The sequence below is a fragment of the Henckelia pumila genome, chromosome 2 (genome assembly GCF_033568475.1).
Source record: "Henckelia pumila isolate YLH828 chromosome 2, ASM3356847v2, whole genome shotgun sequence".
Classification (NCBI taxonomy): Eukaryota; Viridiplantae; Streptophyta; class Magnoliopsida; order Lamiales; family Gesneriaceae; genus Henckelia; species Henckelia pumila.
In genome coordinates, this window is record NC_133121.1 from 99,319,866 (window position 1) to 99,346,035 (window position 26,170).

The following is a 26,170-nucleotide window of genomic DNA, read 5'->3' on the forward strand; positions in this document are numbered from 1 at the left end:
TTTGCAGCTTTCCAGTGGTCTAAACCTGGATTACTCTGATATCTTTCCAATATCCCAACAACAAATGCAATGTCAGGTCTAGTACAAACCTGAGCATACATCAAGCTTCCGACAGTAGAAGCATAAGGAATGTTTTTCATTTGTTCCCGTTCAAGATCATTCTTTGGGCATTGGTTCAAATTGAACCTGTCACCTTTCACAATGGGAGCTACACTTGGTGAACAATCTTTCATCTGATATCTCTCTAAAACCTTGTTGATATAGGTTTCTTGAGACAAACCTAAAATTCCTCGAATTCTGTCTCTATGTATCTTAATGCCAATGACATAAGATGCATCACTCATATCCTCCATATCAAAGTTTTTAGAGAGGAATTGTTTAACCTCATAAAGCAAACCCATATCATTGGTTGCAATCAATATATCATTCACATATAGAATAATGAAACAAATCTTACTCCCACTAACTTTCTGGTATATACAATTATCCATGATGTTCTCGACGAATCCAAATGAAGAGATAACATCATGAAATTTTAAATACCATTGGCGAGAAGCTTGTTTCAATCCATATATAGATTTATTTAATTTGCATACCAATTGTTCACCATCACTAGAGAAAAATCCTTCAAGTTGTTTCATATAAACCTCTTTCTCTAGATTTTCATTGAGAAATGTTGTTTTCACATCCATTTGTTGTAATTCCAAGTCAAAGTGTGCAACTAATGCTAGAATGATACGGAGAGAATCTTTCTTAGAAACAGGAGAGAAAGTCTCCTTGTAGTCGATTTCTTCCCTTTGATTGAATCCTTTGGCGACGAGTTTTGCTTTATATCTTTCAATGTTGCCCAATGAGTCTTTCTTTGTTTTGAAGACCCGTTTACATCCAATGACTTTTACACCATCAGGCAACTGAACAAGATCCCAGACTCCATTAAATGCCATAGAATTCATCTCTTCTTTCATAGCATCATACCATAATTTTGACTCGTTACAACTCATGGCTTGTGAAAACGTTTCAGGATCATTTTCGGCTACGATGTTAAAATCCGATTCTTGTAGATACACAATATAATCACTAGATATCGCTGACCTTCTTATTCTAGTAGATCTCCTTAGGTTGTTATTTTGAGTAACTAGTTGATCAAAAATTTCTTGCTCATCCTCATTAACTTGATCTATTGGAATATCATCAGCGATTTGTGGAACTTTAGTGATCGGTTGTCTAACACCCGTTTGTGCTTGAGGGGTGTGAACAATAATCAATCTTTCACCTGAATAAGAGGGTTGTACATTAATGTGATCTTCTTTAAAAAATGTGTCATTAAAGTGATCACTCCCACTATTCAAGTCATTTTCAAGAAACTTTGCATTTCTTGATTCCACAATTCTAGTGCTATGTGATGGACAATAAAATCTATACCCGTTGGATTTTTCGGCATATCCTATGAAATATCCATTAATAGTTCTTGGGTCCAGCTTCTTTTCTTGTGGGTTGTAAACTCTTACTTCAGAAGGAAAACCCCAAATGTGTATATGTCGCAAAATCGGTTTCCAACCTTTAAACAATTAAAATGGAGTTTTTGAAACAGCTTTAGTTGGAAAACGGTTTAATATATACACAGCTGTCTTAAGAGATTTAGTCCACAAGGATTTAGGAATTTTGGAGCTACTAAACATGCTCCGCACCATGTCCAATAATGTTCGGTTTCTCCTTTTTGCTACGCTATTTTGGTCTGGAGAACCAGGCATAGTATATTGGGCAAAAATCCCATGTTCTTGGAGAAACTTTGCAAACGGACCAGGTGCTTGTCCATTCTCGGTGTATCTACCATAATATTCTCCACCTCTATCGGTCCTCACAATCTTAATATGTTTTCCACATTGCTTCTCCACTTCGGCCTTAAAAAACTTAAAGGCATCCAAAACTTCGTTTTTGTGATGAAGCAAGTAGATATACATGTATCGTGAGTAATCATCAATGAAAGAGATGAAATATTTCGGATATTACATGTCCATGTCTGGACAACATATATCTGAATGTATGATTTCTAATATGTCTGTACTTCTCTTGGCACCTTTTTTAGACTTGTTGGTCTGCTTTTCTTTAATGCAATCAACACAAGTTTCAAAATCAGAAAAATCTAAAGTACTAAGTACTCCATCTTTTACTAATCTTTTTATTCTTTCAATGGAGATATGTCCCAATATCCGATGCCACAATATCTTTATTTATAACACATCTTTTAATACCTCCTTGAACATGCATAGTGGTATTTGTATTATTTTGTAAAGAAAGAGAGAAAAGACCATCAATAATTGTACCATTCCCAACAAGATTGGATTTATAAAATAAATTTATTGAGTTATTAAAAAACTGAAAGGAATAACCAAATGGTACAAGTCTTGAAACAGAAATTAAATTCCTAGAGAATCCAGGAACATAAAATGTCTTTTCCAATTTCAAAATATAACCACTATCAAAACTAGGCAGCAAGTCCCAATAGCCTCAACAAGAGAAGACATCTTGTTTCCTGAATAGATGTTCCGCTCATTTCCCAAAGGTTTTCTTAGGTTTTGCATACCCTGCAAGGTATTTGTAACATGGATTGTAGAACCAGAATCAATCCACCAAGTTTTATAAATCATATCAAACATATTAGATTCATAACAAACAAATGATATTGGAATACCTTTAGTCTCAAGTCATTTCTGGAATTTAGAGAAATCCTTCCTCATGTGCCCTTTCTTTTTACAGAAGAAACACTTGGATTCCTTTTTAATTCCTCCTTGGGCGATATTTTACCTTTCTCTTTCTTATTGGCCTGGTTTTGATTCTTTTCTTTTGTCGTTAGTAGTGCACTCTCACCCGATTCCATTAACAACCTCTCTTCTTCTTGAACACACATGGTCATAAGTTCATTAATTGACCATTTATCTTTATGTGTGTTATAAGAAATTTTAAAATGACTGTATTGTTGTGGAAGGGTATTCAGAATGTAATGAACCAAGAAAATTTCAGATATATCCACCTCAAGTATCTTCAATCGAGCCGCTATATCCCGCATTTTCATGATGTGCTCGCGCACACCTCTCACATTGGTGAGCCTTAATGAAGAGAATTCCATAATTAGGGTGCTGACAAGTGCCTTATCTGAAGACTGAAATTGTTCATCAATAGCCTTCAATAATTCTTTGACATTATTATGCTGATCGACAGAACCACGCATACCAACAGAGATCTTGGTCTTTATGAACATTACGCAGAGTCGATTAGATCGCTCCCACTTTTCATAAAGATCAGCATCATCCAGAATGATGTTTTCAGTAATAGCAGGTGGTTCGTCTTTCCGAATAGCATAATCAATATCCATCCACCCTAATTGAAGAAGAATTATTTCTTTTCATATTTTATAATTATCTCCCTTTAGTTCGGTAATATCACATTTCATATCAGAAAAACTCGCAGGTTGCATAACTGCATAAAAATATATATGCTTATTACCTTTAAAATTTTGAGGTAAATTTCATGTTTAAAAAACATGTAATAAAAATCTAGTGACATAAAACTTGCATGTGGGCTAAAGTTTTAATTCAATAAGATTTTTCTGTAACTTTATAATAAAACTATCAAAAATAATTTTTCTTAACTCCTGTGGGTAAATTAAGAAAAATATAATTTTGATATTTTATTTTAATTAATCACATAAATATAATAAATATCCATGTGGGGTAAAATTCATCATATTTATGCAACTAATTACAATTTATGTCCATTATGTGATCCAAAACAACTTATTGCATAATTTTATTTAATTAAGGGTGCTGAGGCTAAACCTTAATTATTTAAAATTATACGGATCACTGAACAAAAATTTTGGCTTCACTTAACGTTTTATAATAATAATTACTTAGTAACACAATCGACACTTTCTAAGAGTGCTCCCAGTTGATAAGTAGGGCGAGGCCTCTTTAAAAACCTATCTTCTTAGATAGAGCAACGTTCATCAAGGAGACCAGTCGCAAGTAAAGACAGTTTAAACCGGTCTGTGAAGAACTCCCTTAGATCATGTTTTATAATGTTACCTCATAATTATTATTCAACTCCATAATATGAATCTTTATGCCAAAAAATTTTTTATCAAAAATTTTATTCACATTTTTAACATGAATTGTTCATATAAATTATAAGTATCTTACTAATAATTTAATATGAACATAATGTGAATATTGAGATGACAAAATATTTTCTAATATAATTGCATTTAAAATCAAGAATATAAATGCCAAACATAATGTTGAATTTGCATGTTACTCAAAAAAATAATCACAATATTTGAGATAATATATATCATGCAAATTTAACTTCTAAACACGTATTGAAAAAGTCAAAAATTGAAAATAAGAGCAATTTTCCAAATTATTAAACTTTAAAATTGAAATTTATTTTGAAATATATATATTTATTGATATTGGAAATTATATATTAAAATTAGATTGAAAATTATTGTGATGGTGATGTGATGATATTTTAATTTTTGATTATGTAATGGATGACATATTTATTTTTGGACATTTCTCAATTGAGGATCTATAAATAGACCTCAACATTTGTGAAAAAATAACAATTGAGTTGAGAAAAAAATATTATAAAGTGTAGAGTTTGATAAATTTTGAGTTTTGGAGTTTTTATTTTTTACCACAAATTTTTACTTTTTCACAACATGTTATCAGCACGATCGCTCGAAGATTTTCCAAAATACAAGAAGAAGTCAAAAATATTCAACAAGTAAGAATATTCATTTTTACTGTTTATATATTTTTATTGTATATATTAATATATAATTTCATGTTATTATATAAAAAGCTGTATATGACACCGACCTTATAATAACGTGATATGATATATATTTATTATATTTATATACTAAATATATTTGTATAATTTTACAATATTATATTAAAGGCTGTCTAAGACACCGATCTTATAATAATGTGATATGATATACTATACCTGACTTTATACTAACTATATTTGTATAATTTCACAATATTATATAAAAGACTGTCTAAGATACCGATCTTATAATAATGTGATATGATATACTATACCTGAATTTATACTAACTATATTTGTATAATTTCATAATATTATATAAAAGGCTGTCTATGACACCGATCTTATAATAATGTGATATGATATACTATACCTGACTTTATAATAACGATATTTGTATAATTTCACAATATTATATAAAAGGTTGTCTAAGACACCGATCTTATAATAATGTGATATGATATACTATACCTGACTTTATACTAACTATATTTGTATAATTTCACAATATTATATAAAAGGATGTCTAAGGAATCGACCTTATAATAATGTGATATGATATACATAATTATTTAATTATGATTATCATTATATGCATCACATGATTATCACAAATTTTTATTCAACACATACTCGATTTTTTTCTTTACCCCCAACGGTCACAAACGGTAACAAAACGGCTAGTTTTTGGCCTATAAATATGTTCACTCAAACTCATTTTCAATCACACCAAAATTCACTCTTTCTCTCAAAATATTTTCTCCTCGGGTTTTTTTTTCGAAGATGAAGATGATGGCATTTCTAAGGCTATTTTTCATAACGTTTATGATCATCATGCTCACGAGTCTTGTACTCACCGGTGATTATCCACCGCACACTTTTCATCTATTTTTAAACATACTTGTACTCATCGTTTATCCATTATTTTTATTGTCATGTTAATGGAAATTAACTAATAAAATGCATTGTTATTTTTCTAGTACCACCATGTCAAATTTGGCAAAGATTGAATTCGTTGCGCTCGATATCACTGAAAAGAATTATATGACATGGACTCTCAATGTAGAGATGCATCTTGAGTCATTGAGTCTAAGTGATACCATAAAAGAAAATAATATATCATCCTCACAAAAAAAGGCAAAGTCTATGATTTTCTTACGAGGACATCTTGATGAAGGATTGAAATGTGAGTATCTCACAGAAAAGACCCAATGATTTTATGGAAAGGGCTGAAAGAAATATTTGATCATATAAGAGAAGTTATACTCCCGACCACCCGTGATAAATGGAATACGTTGAGATTCCAAGACTTTAAAAAAGTCAGTGATTACAATTCTGCGATGTATCGAATAGTTTCGCAATTGAAATTTTGTGGGCATGTTGTTACTGAAATGAAAATGCTTGAAAAAACATTTTCCACTTTCCACGCATCGAATATAACTCTACAACAACAATATAGAGTGCGTTGATTTTTGAGATATTCTGAACTCATCGCATGTCTTCTTGTGGTGGAAAAGAACAACAAATTGTTAGTGAGAAATCATCAATCCCGACCCACTGGAACAACGGCATTTCCAGAAGCAAATGTCGTAATTAAAAATAAAAACCAAAATCAAAGGCATAGACCAGATTTTGGTCGTGGACGAGGTCGAGGACGTGGGCTTGGACGAGGACGTGGACGTAAAAATGATCGTGGTCGTGGTCGCGGCCGTGGATATGAAAATAATCAAGATATTTACTTCAATAACTCATCTCAAAAGAACGTCACGAATCACCCAACAAAAAGACAACATGAAAATACGAGTGAAAATAAAAATCACTCAAAAAGATCTGAGAGTGTTTGTTATAGATGTGGCACTCTAGGACATTGGTCACATATTTGTCGAACCCCTGAGCACCTATGTAAGATTTATAAAGAATCGACAAAGGAAAAAGGAAAAGAGACCAATTTTGTTGAAAACAGTAACCATTCAAGTGGTTCAACTCATTTCGATGCTGCTGATTTTTAAAATGATTTCGAAGACATTGATTATTATATTTGGTGGGAATAGAATGTAACATATTGTATTTTTCATGTATTTTTGTATTACGAAACATGTTATATTTTTCATATAATGTCATTAATTTTCTTTATTGCATATTTTCTTTTGAAGTTCAAAATGGAAAACGGTATGAGCAAAGCTAAACAAAAAAATAATCCCATGGAAGTTTGCATACCCGATAGTGGTACAACGCACACTATTCTTCGAGATAAAAGATATTTCTTGGAATTAAAACCAACAAAAACAATGGTGAATAGAATATCAGGTCCTGTAGACTTAATTGAAGGTTGTGGAAAAGCACATTTTTTGTTACCTAATGGTACAAAATTTTTGATAAATGATGTTTTATATTCACCAGAATCAAAAAAAAATTTGTTGAGTTTTAATGACATATATTCTCATGGGTATGATACTGAGACGATAACTGATGGAAATCAGAAATATATGTGTCTTACCACATATAAATCAGAAAAGAAATATGTGGTTGAAAAATTATCAATGCTCCCTACTGGATTGCATTATACACATATAAGGCCAATCGAATCAAATATGGTGGTTAATAGTTCTTCAATATTAACCAATTGACATGATCGATTGGGACATCCTGGTTCAATAATGATGGGAAAAATTATTGAAAATACACATGGTCATCCATTGAAAGACCAGAAGATCTTTCAGAATAATAAGTTTCAATGTAAAGCATGTTCTCTTGGAAAAATTATTATAAGACCATCGCCAGCTAAAATCCAAACAGAATCACCCATATTTTTTGAACGTATTCAGGGTGATATTTGTGGGCCAATTCATCCACCATGTGGACCATTTCGATATTTTATGGTATTGATCGATGCCTCTAGCAGATGGTCACATGTATGCTTATTGTCAACTCGAAATGTGGCATTTGCAAGATTAATGGCTCAAATAATAAAATTAAGGAATCAATTTCCCGATTATACAATCAAAAAAATAAGACTTGATAATGCTGGAGAATTTACTTTCCAAACTTTCAATGACTATTGTATGTCAATGGGAATTACTGTTGAACATCCTGTTGCTCATGTTCATACACAGAATGGATTAGCTGAATCATTGATTAAACGTCTACAACTGATTGCTAGACCAATGATTATGAGAACAAAACTCTCTATTTATATATGGGGACATGCAATTTTATATGTCGCGACATTAATTCGCATCAGACCAAGTGCATATCATAAATTCTCCCCATTGCAGCTTACATTTGGTAAAGAACCAAATATTTCTCATCTGAGAATTTTTGGATGTATGATGTATGTGCCTATTGCACCACTTCAACGATTAAAAATGAGTCCTCAAAGAAAAATCGGTATTTATATCGGTTATGATAGCCCATCAATCATTTGATATCTTGAGCCTCAGACAGGCGATGTGTTTACAGCACGCTTTGCTGATTGTTATTTTAATGAAGAAATCTTCCCAATGTTAGGGGGATAAAAGAAACACATCGAAAAAAAAATCACATGGTATGTACCATCATTGTTACATTTGGATCCAAGGACCAAATAATGTGAAAAAGATGTACAGCAAATTGTGCACTTGCAAAGAATTGCAAATCAAGTGCCAGATGCATTTGCAGACACAAAAGGGGTAACAAAATCATATATACATGCTGTAAATGCCCCCTGCTCGAATTGAAATTCCAAAGAAACAAATTGAAGACACTCATGATGTCATAAAACGCTTGAAGCGTGGAAGGCCAGTCGATTCCAAGGATAAAAATGCTCGAAAAAGAAAAGGCATAGAGAAACACGATGATCATAAAATAGAAAATGGTGTTCCAGAAGAAACACCTGATGTTGAAAATGTTCTGTCAGAACCACAAACTGACGAGAATCGTGAAATCTCTATCAATTATATTAATACTGGAAAAATATGGAACCAAAAAGATATAGAATATATTGATGAGATATTTTCTTATAATGTGGCATGTGACATCATAAATGAAAATGAGGATCATGAACCAAAATCTTTTTGTGAATGTAAAACTCGTCATGATTGGGCCAAATGAAAAGATGTCATCCAGACTGAATTGGATTCGCTAAATAAACGCAATGTTTTTGGACCTATAGTCCTCACATCTAAAGGTGTAAAACCTGTTGGATACAAATGAGTTTTTATTCGAAAGTGAAATAAGAAAAATGAAATAGTCAGATATAAAGCTAGACTTGTTGCACAAGGTTTTTCTCAAAGGCCTGAAATTGATTATGAAGAAACGTATTCTCCTGTTATGGATGCAATTACGTTTTGATATTTGATTAGTTTGACAGTATCTGAAAATTTGAAAATGTATCTTATGGATGTTGTTACAGCTTACTTATACGAATCACTTGATAGTGATATATACATTAAAATCCCTGAAGGATTTAAGATGCTTGAAGCACAAAGTTCAAAATCCAGAGAATTTTATTCTGTAAAATTGCAAAGATCATTATATGGGTTGAAGCAATCCGACCGAATGTGGTATAATCGGCTAAATGAGCACTTGATGAAAAAGGGATATGTAAATGATCCAATATGCCCTTGTGTTTTCATCAAGAAAACAACATCCGGATGTGTAATTATTGCTGTATATGTTGATGATTTAAACATCATTGGAACGAAGAAAGAAATTCAAGAAGTTATGATGTACTTGAAGGAAGAATTCGAAATGAAGGATCTTGAAAAAACCAAGCATTGCCTGGGTTTGCAAATCGAACAAAAAAAATGTGAAATTTTTGTTCACCAGACAAATTATACAAAAAAGATCCTTAAACGTTTTAATATGGATAAATCAAATCCATTAAGTACTTCAATGGTTCATTAAACATAGAAAATGATCCATTCCGTCCATGTGAAGATGATGAAGTTATTCATGGTCCAGAAGTACCATATCTAAGTGTCATTGGTGCCCTTATGTATCTTGAAAATTGCACAAGACCTGATATATCTTTTGCTGTAAATTTATTGGCAAGATTCAGTTCATATCCAACAAAGAGACACTGGAATGGAATTAAACATATATTCCGTTATCTACGAGGAACGACAGATTTGAGACTTTTGTACTCAAAAGACACCAATCAAAGTATCATTGGTTATGCTGATGCTGGATATTTATCTGATTCACATAAGGCACGTTCCCAAACCGGATATGTATTTACTTGTGGAGGCACAACAATTTCTTGGCATTCACAGAAACAAACACTCGTAACAACTTCATCAAATCACGCCGAGATTATTGTGCTACATGAAGCAAGTCGTGAATGTGTTTGGCTAAAATCAATGACACAACATATCCAAACTTCTTGTGGATTATCAGTAGACAAGAATCCTGTGACACTGTATGAAGATAATGCTGCATGTATTGCTCAAATGAAAGAAAGATACATAAAATATGACAGAACCAAACATATCCCCCAAAGTTCTTTGCCTACACTCAAGAGCTTGAGAAGAATAAAGATATTGATATATGTTACATTCAATCAAGTGAGAACTCATCAGATCTCTTCACAAAGGCGCTTCCTACGACAATATTCAGAAAGCATATATATAATATTGAGATGCAAAATCTACAGCGTATGTGAAGAATCGATCATATTAACTTGAGGGGGAGTTTACGTGGTTGCACTCTTTTTTTTTCTTGCTATGGTTTTTATCCCACTGGGTTTTTCCTAGTAAAGTTTTTAACGAGACAGTATACAAACACGTAATATCACGATCATCATCACAAGAGAGAGTATTGGAAATTATATATTAAAATTAGATTGAAAATTATTGTGATGGTGATGTGATGATATTTTAATTTTTGATTATGTAATGGATGACATATTTATTTTTGGACATTTTTCAATTGAGAATCTATAAATAGACCTCAATATTTGTGAAGAAATAACAATTGAGTTGAGAGAAAAATATTATAAGTGCAGAGTTTAATAAATTTTGAGTTTTGAAATTTTTACTTTTTATCATAAATTTTTACTTTTTCACAACAATTGAATCGATTATGTATATATATATTCAACCGATTTATACATATATGCAATCAATCATTATTATTATTATTTTTATTTAAAACAATAATAATAATAAATTGCCCACTTGTCCACATAAAATTAACAATTCAATTGTAGACAACATGACCGATGACTTCAGAAGAATTGAATGCAATTCAATAATTAATTGGACACTTCATCCATCATTCAGAATTATAATATGAAGCAATCAATACATCGTCTTCTTCATTTCACAAGTTACAGAAAGTTTCGTGTTCTTCCTCCGAAATATCCCCCAACAGAAAAATTTTAGAAAAAATATTTTCTTGAGTTTAACAAAATTTTCTGTCCACTTTCGATTCTCAATACATGCTATCAAAATTTTGCATATCAAAATCTGAGAGTGAAACCGAAAATTCACGGTACGAAGGTTCGAGATATTCCAGCAAAATGAAGAACAAATTTATTCAAGGCAGAGGTATCATGTCTCTGATACCAAATGTTAGAGTTTTCTCAATAATCATGTTTATACAATATATGAACATGATAAACAATATGCGGAAGCAAGATCGAGTGTTACCTCCAGCCATCGAATAATTTGTAAGTGTGCTGCTTTTCTTTCCAGTTGAAGCCTTCTAAACACTCCAACTCTCTCGTAGATGGTGTATTTGTGTTGTTATGAGTTGTATGTTTAGGGACCTCAAGAGCCTCGGTATTTATAGGCAAATTCTCATACCATCAATGAGTGTTCGGAAGCACGAGATTCAAAATAAGTGTGTGTTGCGTGTCTCACTTTTCTGAATGTGAGACGCCATATGCACAATGTTCAAGTATGGCGGCATCGGTCGTCACCGCTTCCGTCATCGAAGATATCTCGTTTAATTATGTGCCATATTTTTTACAAAAAATTCAAAAGTCCAAACCAGATATTAACAACCAACAAAAACCATAGAGATTGTGAGGAAGATTTTCGAGTCATTACCTTGTGTCAAAAATTTGTAATGGAAAATGGAGTATATTTGGAGAAGTATAATGATAAACGTGAAGCAGTTTATGACAACATGGAATGAGAAGTGGGAGGTAAAAAAATTAATTAAAAATTAAACCTGAAGCTGAAAGATTATTGTGTAAAAAAGGGAAAATAAAGTTGATGTCCTCAAAAACAGTTTTTATAAGCCTCTCAACTATTATAAAATAGTAGTGATAGTAGTCCTCATCATCATCATCATCATCATTATCATCATCATCATTATCACCAAAAACTATTTTGATATACGAACTATTAAAAATGATTTAATTATGATCAAATTTAAAAGCCAATTATGTTCTTTACTTAAATTTTTTTTAACTCCATTATTGTTATTAAATTCAAGTAGATACATATTTAGCCTTTTAAATTATTTTATTGATTATATTTGTAAAAATAAACTCATATTCACAATACTATAAAAATAAAATTGTATCTGTAACGTCCCAAAGATTAATTATCGAATTAATTGATAATTAAAATAATTATTGAGTTGGTAAAATAATTATTGATGCCAAATGAGTTATAGATTATATTTACAAAATGCACGTGTGTCAATAAGTCAATGAGTTTAACTATTTCTGGATATCTGGTAATATCGACACATTTTGGAATAATTATTGAAATATTAGAATTAAAATAATTATTTTTCCAGATAATTTAATTTGGAAAAAAATATATTTGAACAAGTTGACTGGTCAAAGTGTTGGATGTTTGGTCAGAGCCTAAGATTGACTCGATTTATTTATTGGAGAATTTACTGGTCAAGTTTACCAGTCAAAGTCAACTATTTCAGATAAATTGTAAAAATGTGTTAAATTACATATTGGAGTAAAATAACACAAGACCATTGAAATGGATCAGACCGGGTCATTTCAGGACCAATTTTTATAATATTAAGTCTCTCTCGCACGAAACACCTAAAACACACACTGAAACTCTAACCCCCAAAACGCCCCACCGTCGTCGTCCGTCCGATCGCCGCCATTACCGTCGATTGACCTTGCCATCTTGTAGCTCTCGTCAAGGCAGTCACAACCATACCAAGAATCGTGAGTTTTGGTGTTTGGCGAGCACGAAGTCAAGAAGTAGCGTGCACTATTCATCGTCTTCAACCTCGAGGATCTCCGATTTCAGGTTGTTTTTGTTGGTTTTTGAGCTGTTAGATGATAGTATGTGTTGTGTAGAGCATTTTTCGAGCTTATGGTAATTTTTTTGGTCGGAATTGGACAGATCTGAGCTTAGTCCATTAGAATCGTCTCGTCGAGCTCTACAACCCTGTCAAATTTCATGAATTTTGGAGTAGATTTGGACGTCGTCGTCGCCGCCGCCGCCGTTGCCTGTCAACCATTTTCAATCGTTTCGACGTGATAAATCCAAATATCCAAGTTTCGAGCCGAAATTCGAAAATCGTGTAGAGATCTGAAGCCTGTTGAGGATAGTTAGAGGCATAAATTAGCAGTTTAGGGATTTGAGCTTTCCAAAATTGGAAAGTTATGAGATTCCCGAGTCCCGATCTACGTAATCGTATAAATTTTTCGTGTGTTTTAAATACAAATGCATGTTATACCCTTCCTTGCTCACCCATTTAGATCAGTATATTCACTGTTTTTTATGATTAAATCGTGTTGTTGTACTTCTATGTGGATATGATGGCTCAAGTTTTAATTCAAGCATCATTAACGTTTTTATATATTGTGGCTTGGTTTTGGATGATTTTTCTGTCATGACTGGGTCTTAGGTGCTGTTCACTAGTTTGGTGGCTGGGTTAGGTGCCTTTGAGTCTTGGTTTAAGGTGTCTTGAGCTTGTTTCGGCTAGGTGAAGAGCTGGATGGTTGTAAGATGGTCTACCTAGCGGGCAGGGCTCGGGCAAGTGGGTTGTCCGGGTTATTTTATTTCGAGTTGGGTAATTTATTTAGGAGTTCAAGTGTTTAGTTTATTTTATTGGACCAAGTTTGTTTATTGGGCCAAGTTTATTTTATTGGTCCAAGTTTGTTTATTGGGCAAGTTCGTTTATTGGGCCAAGTTCGTTTATTGGATCAAGTTTGTTTATTGAACCAAGTTTATTTTATTGAGCCAAGTTTTTTTTATTGGTCCAAGTTCGTTTATTAGGCCAAGTTTGTTTATTGGGCCAAGTTAATTTTATTGGGTCAAGTTTGTTTATTGGGTCAAGTTTATTTATTGGACCAAATTCATCTATTGGGCCAAGCTTTTGGACCAATCTTATCGGGCTTAAGATATTTATTGTGCCGGGTTTAATTTATTAATTGGGCTAAATTTGTTAATGAGCCTAAGTTATTTAATTTATTTAGTTGAACTAAGTTCTAAGTTGGGCTAAGTACTATTGGGCCAATCTAAGTCTAATTGGGTCATTTTAAGTGTGATTGTGCTAGTCTAATTATTTTTGGACCAGAATAAATGTTAATGAGTCAGTCTAAGTTTATGGGCTTTAGTTAAGGTGCAGCGGCTCGTACTAGCCAGTGGCAAACAAAAATAGTTCGTAAATATATATTTAATAGATGTATATATATCTTTCTAAAAAAAATAGATGTATATGTATATTTTGACATGAATACGATTTTTTATGAAAAATGAATTAAATATATATTTATGGGAAGAATTTTAAGGAAAATAATATTTTTAAACTCACGATTCATGCATGTATTTTATGTTAAGATATATAATGCCATGTAAAGAAAAATATTTTGGGAAATTGATGTGATTTGTGACAAATACGGGACTGAAGGTCGAGATACCGGGCCCGATGACTTTTTCACTTATGTTTATGATTCTTCGGATCCTCAGAGGTTTGGTGAAGAGACATAGGAGGCGTAGGAAAACCCCATAGGTTCGGTGAACCTTGTCGCCACGTACGTTGGTTTTTAGATTGATCAATCGCTTATGGTTGCACTTCACTGATATGGCCCACAGAAAAATAATTTTTATGTTTATGACATGTCAATGCTTATGTTACGTATTTATGTTACGTATTATATTTATGATCAAGTTTATGATGATGTTTATGTTTATGACTCAGTATTATGCAAACGTTTTTTTATGATCATGCATGCATAAGACACTTCATGATATTTTTATACGATATGTACTTGTGTGCGACCTTATTATGTAGTATTTGTTATTAAAGGATAGAGCATGCTGAGCCTCTAGGCTCATTAGATCTAAATAGTGTGTAGGTGAGTTTGATGTTATTAAGAAGGTTGTGGTCATGACTGGCGACAAGGACATCTGTGCATCTGTAGTAGCCCGGTTCCATTTTAAAAGATTAAGTGATTTTAAACATGTTAAAAAATGACATATAATTTTAAAAGTGTCAAAACATCTTTAGGGAGTCATTATTTGGTGAAAATAAGTGGAAAATCATATCTGGTATGGTAGGTCCCGGGGTCCAAAACCAGCTCCGAAGCACCCAAAAATAGTTCGGAAGAAGCGGTGCGATCGGAGCTTCTGTGTAACACCCTCAACCGATGAAGATGTTACAAACTAACATGCGTTAAAACTAGTTCGGAAAAGAAAATTTTTGAAAGATGTATGCATACATCAAACCTTACTTAAAACATTTCAGAATAGTTTACAAACCAAATCATAACAATTTGAAACATAAAGCGTATTTTCTTCAATCAACATAACAACATTTAGTTCATTAACTTGACACAAACACTCTCAACACATAACACACTCATGCATCGCCCGTCGGTCCGACTCCTTGCTCTTCTTCATGCCCGGCATTGAACTCATCGACATATGCATAAATGTCATTCTTATTACCTGCACCATTCAAGTATAGTGAGTCTAAAGACTCAGCAAGAGTATGCAGTAAAAATCATGAGATTTCAATAATCATTTAAACTTAACATAACATAACATAAGCTTATCATTTGGTGACGAATTATGCGAAATTGTGGCAACCGTCATAATGGGCACATTCATCTTTTCTTGTTGATCAACAATCATATGGCATTACGCCTCGTAACATTCGTTCTTTCATTTTCGGAGGCCCCTCCGGAGCTCATCCCGGATGACCTAACCCGTACATTGAGCCGTATTTGGGAGGGCCCCTCCGGAGCCCAAACCGGAGTACCGTTCCCGTATTGCCACCACAAAGACACATAAGACATCAAAATATTTTCATGCATCAACATATTATATCTTCATAATTCAACATAACATTATTCATTCATGCTTCATCATTATTCATTTCATCAACGTATCATTTCATTCATCATGAAGCATCATTGAAACATCATAATTTCCATCTTAACTTTTGTTTTATGAACATAAAACTTTACTCGATAACTTCATGCATGTAATAAATGATAAAAATCATACTTTCATATTGAACATAGGTTTCATGAAAGAAACTTAGACATGTACATGCATCACATAACGTAATCGGTCCACGTAAGTCATTTTTTTCGTTTTTGACTTAAAACTTGAAACGTTTTGCATAGAAACTCTTAAATATATTTTAGAAGCCTTAAAAGATCCTAACCATGAATTAAGGACTCAAAAATAAAACTTAAGAAAATTAATTTGAAGCTACATCGCTCCAGCGCTTGAAGAGAGGCGCTGGGGCGCTAAACTTGCGCATTGTCAGCTCTGCTGCACTGCAGTGGCTATGCCTTCACACTGATATTTAGAGTTTTTGAACCCAGAATTTCAAAATGTGGTAAACATAAAAGTTTTAGCCCTTGATCTAAGATTTCAAATTCCGAAACCCTCACCTTAATTGGATATTTCAGTAAAACTTTATGCTTATTCTCCTGAGATGTGTCACTGCCAAAAATTCAAACCACTTGACACATTCGGGGCGATTTTGGCCAATCTTATAGAATGATTTTGACAAAACTCAAAGCATGAAAGTTGTAGCTATATGAGTTATCTTTCAAATAAAATTGGCCTCATCTCATTTGGATTACTACAATAGACTTAATCCACAAAATTGCAACAAGTGTTGCTAATCCAAGACAACCCAACACATGCAATGCTTCAAAGCTTTAACTAAAACTAACTCAACACTTCAAAATTCAACACACACCTTCAAAATCAGTCCTTTCCCAACTCTAAACCATAATAATCTATCATCACACATTATTTATCAAGAATTTCACAAGAACGACTTACATATCACGATATCATAAACCTCATGCTTTTATACTTCTCAAATCTTTAAAATCATGCATAAAACTCATCAACACACATCATTTCTTATCAAAATAGATATATCTTGAATGGTGGTTTAAAATTCTTTAAAAACTTGCCTTGAATGGAGGAGGAGTTGATCCGGAACTTCGGAGATGAGCTAAACCTTGGAGGAACTAAAAACTGGTACCAAAAACTCACTTGAATCTTGAAGGATTTGATGAAGGAGATGATGAATAGTGAGGGGGAGGAGAAAAACGTGTAAGGGAGAGGAGGATAATGAAGAAGTCTGATAGAATATGTCAAGGAAATCACTAACATGTAGGGTATAAGATTGTTAAGTATAGTTTTCATAATTAATGCACATCGCGTATTGATTGCTTAAAATGCAGTCAAAGAAACACATCTCGACTCGTCTGATAAAAATGCTATCTTTTGACTCGTTTATAAAAAATGTAACAATATCATACTTAAAATACTCGTAAAAATGTACTCTATTATCTCGTTCCTAGGTTAGCCTCGTCCCGCGAGTCCAGAATCGAACTCTACCTGGAATCATTTACTTAATCAAAATTGTTAAATGTAAGATAAACATAATCATGAAATCATAATCATTAAATCATAACTTAAACAATTTAAGGCATAAAATCATTAAAAATTTATGTTTAAATAATCGTGAGCAAGTTTAATGGATTTTTGGACTTTACAATTCTACCCTCCTTAAAAGAATTTCGTCCTCGAAATTCGACTTACCAAATATTTCTGGGTATCGGCTACGCATATCTTGTTCGGTCTCCCAAGTAGCCTCTTCCACTAATTGATTGCGCCATAAGACCTTTACCATCTTGATCTCTTTGTTTCTCAGCTTTCGGACTTGTGTATCCAAAATTTGGATAGGTATTTCTTCATAAGACAAGTCGGGCGTCCATTTAACTGGTTCGTGGCGAATGACGTGGGAAGGATTTGAGATATACTTTCTCAACATCGAGATATGGAATACGTTGTGTACACCTTCCAAGTTTGGAGGCAATGCTACTCGGTAAGCTCTTGTTCCAACCTTGTCTAGGATCTCAAAAGGTCCTATATATCTTGGGCTCAACTTTCCTTTCTTTCCAAATCTTAAGACTCCTTTCCAAGGTGAAACCTTCAAAAACACGTGATCACCTACCTGGAACTCCAATTCCCTACGTCTCCGATCGGCATAGCTTTTCTGACGGCTCTGTACTGTCAACATCCTGTCTCTAATTTTTGCTATCATATCAACTGTCTGTTGCACTATTTCTGGTCCCAACACAGCTCTCTCTCCAATCTCATCCCAATGTAGAGGAGTCCTACACTTTCTTCCATACAAAGCCTCATAAGGAGTCATTCCAATAGTAGCTTGATAACTATTATTGTAGATGAACTCTACTAAAGGCAACTTCGACTCCCAATTTCCTCCAAAGTCAATCATGCAAACCCTGAGTAAATCCTCCAGTATTTGAATTACTCGTTCAGATTGTCCATCTGTTTGTGGGTGAAAAGCTGTACTAAAAGCTAGCTTTGTTCCCAATCCATGATGTAAACTCCTCCAAAAGTTTGAAGTGAACCTAGGATCCCTATCAGAGACTATCCTTGCTGGAACTCCATGCAATCTAACTACCTCTCGAATATATAACTCTGCATATTGATTCATCGAGAAGTTGTTTCTAACTGGCAAGAAGTGAGCTGACTTTGTCAATCTCTCAACTATTATCCATAATGAATTCATTCTTTGTTGTGTAATTGGTAGTCCAATCACAAAGTCCATTGTGACATCTTCCCATTTCCAAGTGGGAATATGTAATGGTTTCAGAAGTCCTGCTGGCCTTTGATGTTCAACTTTCACTTGTTGACCTGTCAAACATTCGCTAACAAACTTAACGATGTCTTTCTTCATACCTGGCCACCAGTATAGCATCTGTAAATCCTTGAACATCTTTGTACTCCCTGGATGAATAGAATATGGTACCATGTGAGCCTCAGTCATCACATCTTCCCTCAGTGAATTTACTGCCGGTACCCACATTCGCCCTTTGTGATGCACGACCCCATCCTTCACCGTATACAATGCACCCCCTTTTGCTTCATCTTTAAGTTTTCAAGTTAATAATTGCTGGTTTGAAGTCTGCCCTGTTCGAATCTTGTCGAGCAAACTTGGAACCATTGTTAAGGTTGATAAGGCACAAACTTCCATTGGCTCAACTACTTCCAATCTGAGTCGTTCAAAATATACAATCAACTCTTGTTGAGTTGTCATTCTATTCAAAGTTGCAGATTTACGACTCAAAGCATCTGCTACTACATTAGATTTACCCGGATGGTAGCTAATGTCACAGTCATAATCTTTCACCAATTCGAGCCATCTTCTCTGCCTCATGTTCAACTCCTTCTGTGTGAAGAAGTACTTCAGACTTTTATGATCGGTGAAAATCTGACACTTCTCACCATAAAGGTAATGTCTCCACAGTTTCAGTGCGAAGACAACTACTGCCAATTCGAGGTCATGGGTAGGGTAATTCTTTTCATGAATCTTCAACTGTCGTGAAGCATATGCTATTATCTTTCCATCTTGCATCAAGACAGCCCCTAATCCACTCTTGGAAGCATCTGTATAAATTACGAATCGACCTATGCCTTCTGGTATGGCTAGTACTGGTGATGTCATCAACTTTTTCTTCAACACTAAAAAGCTTTTTTCACACTGATTAGACCATTCAAACTTCACACTTTTACGAGTTAATGACGTTAGTGGCAGCGCTATCTTGGAGAAATCCTGAATGAATCTCCTATAGTAACCCGCTAATCCCAAGAAACTTCGTACCTCTGTAGCATTCTTTGGAGTAACCCAATTTTTAATTGCTTCTATCTTTGCTGGATCAACCTCTATTCCCTTAGCCGAAACTAGGTGATCCAAAAATGCAATCTGTTCCAGCCAAAATTCACACTTACTGAACTTAGCAAACAATTGTTTTTCTTTCAGAACCTGCAAGACTATAGTTAGATGCTGACGATGCTCATCGAAACTACGAGAGTAAATCAGTATGTCATCTATGAATACTATGACAAACTGATCCAAGAAAGGCTGGAACACTCTGTTCATAAGATCCATAAACACTGCCGGTGCATTGGTAACTCCAAACAGCATGACTAAGAACTCGTAGTGGCCATAACGAGTCCTGAAAGCCGTTTTAAGAATATCTTCGTCTTTCACCTTCAATTGGTGATAACCTGATCTCAAATCGATCTTGGAAAACACTACTGCCCCTCGTAACTGATCAAACAAATCATCTATCCTTGGAAGTGGGTATTTGTTCTTCACTGTTACTCGATTAAGTTCTCTATAATCGATGCACAGTCTTAGACCCATCTTTCTTCTTGACAAACAATACCGGTGCACCCCAAGGCGATACACTCGGTCTAATAAAGCCTTTATTGAGTAGCTCTTGTAGTTGCTCCTTCAATTCCTTCATTTCAGTCGGTGCTAACCTGTATGGTGCTTTGGAAACTGGTTGGGCTCCAGGCATTAATTCAATTCCAAATTCTACCTCCCTAGCTGGAGGTAATCCTGCAATATCATCAGGAAATACTTCTGGGAAATCTCTCACTACTTCGACGTCTTCAAGTTTCGATCGAGGTAATTCTTGGTCGCAAGGGACACTTGCAAGGAAGCCTGCATATCCTTTATTCAACATTTGTCATGCCTTACCCACTGAAATTAAAAGAGATGAATTATGTTTCGGTGTGGCATGGAATAGAAACGGTTCTCCATCCTTAGTTTTCAAGGAAACCGTTCTCCGTTTACAGTCTATAGTAGCCTCGTATCGAGACAACCAATCCATCCCAAATATCACGTCAAAATCAGACATATTTAGGATAATAAGATCAGCAAGTAACTCGTGACCCTGCATTTGTACACTACATCCTCTGATAATCAAATCACTACTCAATTCTTCCCCTGAAGGCAAGGATATACTAAATCCTGATATTGACTTATCCGGTACTAAACCCGATTTATTAACAAAGTCAACAGATATGAACGAATGTGTAGCTCCAATATCAATTAAGATATGAGCGGGATTACTGGAAACATTAATCATACCTGTAACTATAGTTGTATTTGGATCCACTTGATCATGTGTCATTGCAAAAACTCGTCCTCTTACCAGTTCTTTGGATTGAGGGCAATCTTTTCGATAGTGCCCTGGCTTTTTGCAAAGGAAACATACTCCAGTCCCTGCCATGCATTGACCTGAGTGAAGTTTTCCACATTTTTGACAATCTGTTGGTGCAATTGCCGGTTTTGGTGCTGGTAGATCCAATTGTTTCTGCCCCTGAGGTCGAGGCTGCTGCTGTTGGTATGATCGGTGTTGGGGTGGGGCTTGGTACGGTCTCTTTCTGCTAGAATTTCCTTGTTGGTCCCGATTCTGATAACTAGATCTTTTTGCCTGTGACTCTCGGATAATGTCGTTTCTGTCCTTTTCGGACAGCATGGCCTGATCCACCGCATCTTTGTAATTTTTCGCTCCACTTAGTCTAACATCCTTTCTGATGAAGGCATTCAATCCTTCTGTAAAATGTTTCAACTCTTCAGCAGGATCACCAGAAATCATCGGTACAAAGTATCTTCCCCTTTCAAACTTCTTAAAATACTCCGCAATCGACATGTTTCCTTGACGGATTTCCAAAAAATCTCTGGCCAACCGGGTTCGGGTGCTCACTGTGAAATATTTGCCGCAGAACACATCCTTGAATCCATTCCAAGTAAGGGTAGTTAGGTTCAACGCTGCTTTGGCTCCATTCCACCAAACACGAGCGTCATCGCGGAACATATAGGTAGCACATCTCAATCTATCCGCATCCGTGATCTGCATGAATTCAAAAGCAGTCTCCATAGCTTGGAACCATTGTTCTGCTATCAAAGGATCAGTCTCTCCTTTGAACTCAGGTGGTCCCAACTCTAAGAACCTTTTGTAGACAGGGTTCTGATTAGCTGTAGGATGGTTATTTCCAGCATTAGTTGTCTGGGCTTGAAGCAACTGTTGGATTTGAGCTCCCTGAGCACGGTTTTCTCTTGAAGCAAAGCAGTTAATCCCGCCAAAAACTGGTTGTTTTGATTGTTCTCACTATCTGGCCCGCAATCACTATGGTTGTTGTTTGCGGAATTGGTGTTGGTGTTGGTGTTGTTTCCCCTACGTGATGTCATAGTCCTAAAGTCCAATATTATCCACACCGCTCAGTCACGATTCAAAACGTGAATATACTTTAACATATAACATGCATACATATATCTCATCGCATTATCATACACATAATCACATAAGACACATAACTTACAGACATGAAGACGGAGCGTTGGAGTCGTGGCGAGTATGCATGAGTGTTTCAAGAAAACCCAGAGCGAACTGCTCTGATACCAAACTGTAACACCCTCAACCGATGAAGATGTTACAAACTAACATGACGTTAAAACTAGTTCGGAAAAGAAAATTTTTGAAAGATGTATGCATACATCAAAACTTACTTAAAACATTTCAGAATAGTTTACAAACCAAATCATAACAATTTGAAACATAAAGCATATTTTCTTCAATCAACATAACAACATTTAGTTCATTAACTTGACACAAACACTCTCAACACATAACACACTCATGCATCGCCCGTCGGTCCGACTCCTTGCTCTTCTTCATGCCCGGCATTGAACTCATCGACATATGCATAAATGTCATCCTCATTACCTGCACCATTCAAGTATAGTGAGTCTAAAGACTCAGCAAGAGTATGCAGTAAAAATCATGAGATTTCAATAATCATTTAAACTTAACATAACATAACATAAGCTTATCATTTGGTGACGAATTATGCGAAATTGTGGCAACCGTCATAATGGGCACATTCATCTTTTCTTGTTGATCAACAATCATATGGCATTACGCCTCGTAATATTCGTTCTTTCATTTTCGGAGGACCCTCCGGAGCTCATCCCGGAGGACCTAACCCGTACATTGAGCCGTATTTGGGAGGGCCCCTCCGGAGCCCAAACCGGAGTACCGTTCCCGTATTGCCACCACAAAGACACATAAGACATCAAAATATTTTCATGCATCAACAAATTATATCTTCATAATTCAACATAACATTATTCATTCATGCTTCATCATTATTCATTTCATCAACGTATCATTTCATTCATCATGAAGCATCATTGAAACATCATAATTTCCATCTTAAATTTTGTTTTATGAACATAAAACTTTACTCGATAACTTCATGCATGTAATAAATGATAAAAATCATACTTTCATATTGAACATAGGTTTCATGAAAGAAACTTAGACATGTACATGCATCACATAACGTAATCGGTCCACGTAAATCGTTCTTTTCGTTCTTGACTTAAAACTTGAAACATTTTGCATAGAAACTCTTAAATATATTTTAGAAGCCTTAAAATATAATAACCATGAATTAAGGACTCAAAAATCAAAACTTAAGAAAATTAATTCGAAGCTACAGCGCTCCAGCGCTTGAAGAGAGGCGCTGGGGTGCTATACTTGCGCATTGTCAGCTCTGCTGCACTGCAGTGGCTATGCCTTCACACTGATATTTAGAGTTCTTGCACCCAGAATTTCAAAACATGGTAAACATAAAAGTTTTAGCCCTTGATCTAAGATTTCAAATTCCGAAACCCTCACCTTAATTGGATATTTCAGTAAAACGTTATGTTATTCTCCCGAGATGTGTCACTGCCAAAAATTCAAACCACTTGACATACTTCGGGGCGATTTTGGCTAATCTTATAAAATGATTTTGACAAAACTCAAAGCATAAAAGTTGTAGCTATATGAGTTATATTTCAAATAAAATTGGTCTCATTGCATTTGGATTAATACAATAGACTTAATCCACAAAATTGCAACAAGTGTTGCTAATCCAAGACAACCCAACACATGCAATGCTTCAAAGCTTTAACTAAAACTAACTCAACACTTCAAAATTCAACACACACCTTTAAAATCAGTCCTTTCCCAACTCTAAACCATAAGAATCTATCATCACACATTATTTATCAAGAATTTCACAAGAACGACTTACATATCACGATATCATAAACCTCATGCTTTTATACTTCTCAAATCTTTAAAATCATGCATAAAACTCATCAACACACATCATTTCTTATAAAAATAGATATATCTTGAATGGTGGTTTAAAATTCTTTAAAAACTTGCCTTGAATGGAGGAGGAGTTGATCCGAAACTTCGAAGACGAGCTAAACCTTGGACGAACTAAAAACTGGTACCAAAAACTCACTTGAATCTTGAAGGATTTGATGAAGGAGATGATGAATAGTGAGGGGGAGGAGAAAAACGTGTAAGGGAGAGGAGGATAATGAAGAAGTCTGATAGAATATGTCAAGGAAATCACTAACATGTAGGGTATAAGGTTGTTAAGTGTAGTTTTCATAATTAATGCATATCGCGTATTGATTGCTTAAAATGCAGTCAAAGAAACACATCTCGACTCGTCTAATAAAAATGCTATCTTTTGACTCGTTTATAAAAAATGTAACAATATCATACTTAAAATAATCGTAAAAATGTACTCTATTATCTCGTTCCTAGGTTAGCCTCGTCCCGCGAGTCCAGAATCGAACTCTACCTGGAATCATTTACTTAATCAAAATTGTTAAATGTAAGATAAATATAATCATGAAATCATAATCATTAAATCATAACTTAAAAAATTTAAGGCATAAAATCATTAAAAATTTATGTTTAAATAATCGTGAGCAAGTTTAATGGATTTTTGGACTTTACATTCTGAACCAGTTCGGAGCTTCCGATCAGATCGGAGCTTTCGAACCCTATTTGGAGCTTTCGATCTCCGTCCAGTGCCTGGTGTCTTCGAGGGTTGAACACGTAGCTGCATGCATAGATTGGAGCTTTCGATCCAACGATCGGAGCTTCCGATCGTGGCCTATAAATAGGGGTTCCGAGGGCCACAATTTCACACCAATCTCACCTTTTCTATCTTGGTTCCAGCTTGGTTTATAAGTTTAGGGGTGATTCCAGCCTTCCTAGGGTTGATCCGGAGGTTGACGAGGTGCTCCGGGGTTACGGCGGAGAGGTGCCCAAGTTCTGGGGGTCATCAGCGGGCTGACGACGGACGCAGGTATATCTCTGGCTCCTTATAGTAAATTAGGAGTATGATATAGTGTAGTTAAGGCTTTTAGAATAAAGTGATAATGCATGAGTACTTTGCATTGTAGTGTGGATTGTAGGCTTGGACATAGAGCGGGTCTAGCTTGACTAGTGTTTGAAGTACGAAAGTATTATTCGAGGTATCCAGATTGAATATGCATGTATTATATTTTTGCATGGATTATGTGATTGCATATTTTATATGCCTTTATATACAACATGTCATGACCGTATGTTGCATACATGAGCATATTGAGCCTTTATCCTTGAGATATCAGGTATTATGATATCCTATCAGTAGATGGTTGGACACAGAGACATGTGTTAGGTCACCAAAATCAGTTGGACACAGATCTTGTGTTAGGTCACTGATATTTGGTTGGACACGTGCACTTGTGTTAGGTCACCATCAGGGCTTCTGAGTATGTTGGTCACCTCCTGTAGCGACGACTCAGCGTGGCACATACCAGGACCCAAGTTTGTTCTTGATCAGATATTCTTCATGACCTCGTGTCTTGGTACCCAGTTCACTTGCATACATGTACATATAATATCGTATACTCATACTCTCGTACTGAGCTTTTCATGCTCACATCCCGTACTTTGTTGAATCTGGACATCCTATTCCATGAGGCAGGTCTGCGGCTGGATGAGGCGGGTTGTTCCAGGAGAGCTTAGGCGATTGATGACCAGCAGAGCTTTGTATAAGCTTTTGTTTCAAATGTAGGTTAATACATTTGGATATTCAATTTGGTTGTATCATAATATTTTTTTTGGGGATTTATTTATGATTTCCGCTGTTAATTCTGATGATTTCTTATTTAAGTTAAATGCATGCTTAAACTTCTGATTAGTAGGTGACCACGGTGCGGG

The 26,170-nt window shown here is 34.9% G+C and overlaps 2 protein-coding genes across 2 annotated transcripts; both read right to left on the reverse strand.

Moving 5' to 3' along the window:
- Positions 1 to 2,734: 2,734 nt before the first annotated feature.
- On the reverse strand, positions 2,735 to 3,373 carry LOC140878008 (uncharacterized). The gene has a single exon (XM_073281613.1). The coding sequence runs from the start codon at positions 3,371 to 3,373 to the stop codon at positions 2,735 to 2,737; it is 639 nt and encodes a 212-aa protein (XP_073137714.1).
- Positions 3,374 to 17,775: 14,402 nt separating this feature from the next.
- LOC140878009 (uncharacterized) lies at positions 17,776 to 21,985 on the reverse strand. Its single transcript, XM_073281614.1, has 6 exons — positions 20,896 to 21,985; positions 20,580 to 20,763; positions 19,975 to 20,116; positions 19,539 to 19,794; positions 19,038 to 19,181; positions 17,776 to 18,947 (listed from the first exon to the last, which is right to left on the reverse strand). Exons 1-6 carry the CDS (start codon positions 21,983 to 21,985, stop codon positions 17,776 to 17,778), a joined length of 2,988 nt encoding a protein of 995 aa, XP_073137715.1.
- Between the last annotated feature and the right edge of the window lie 4,185 nt (positions 21,986 to 26,170).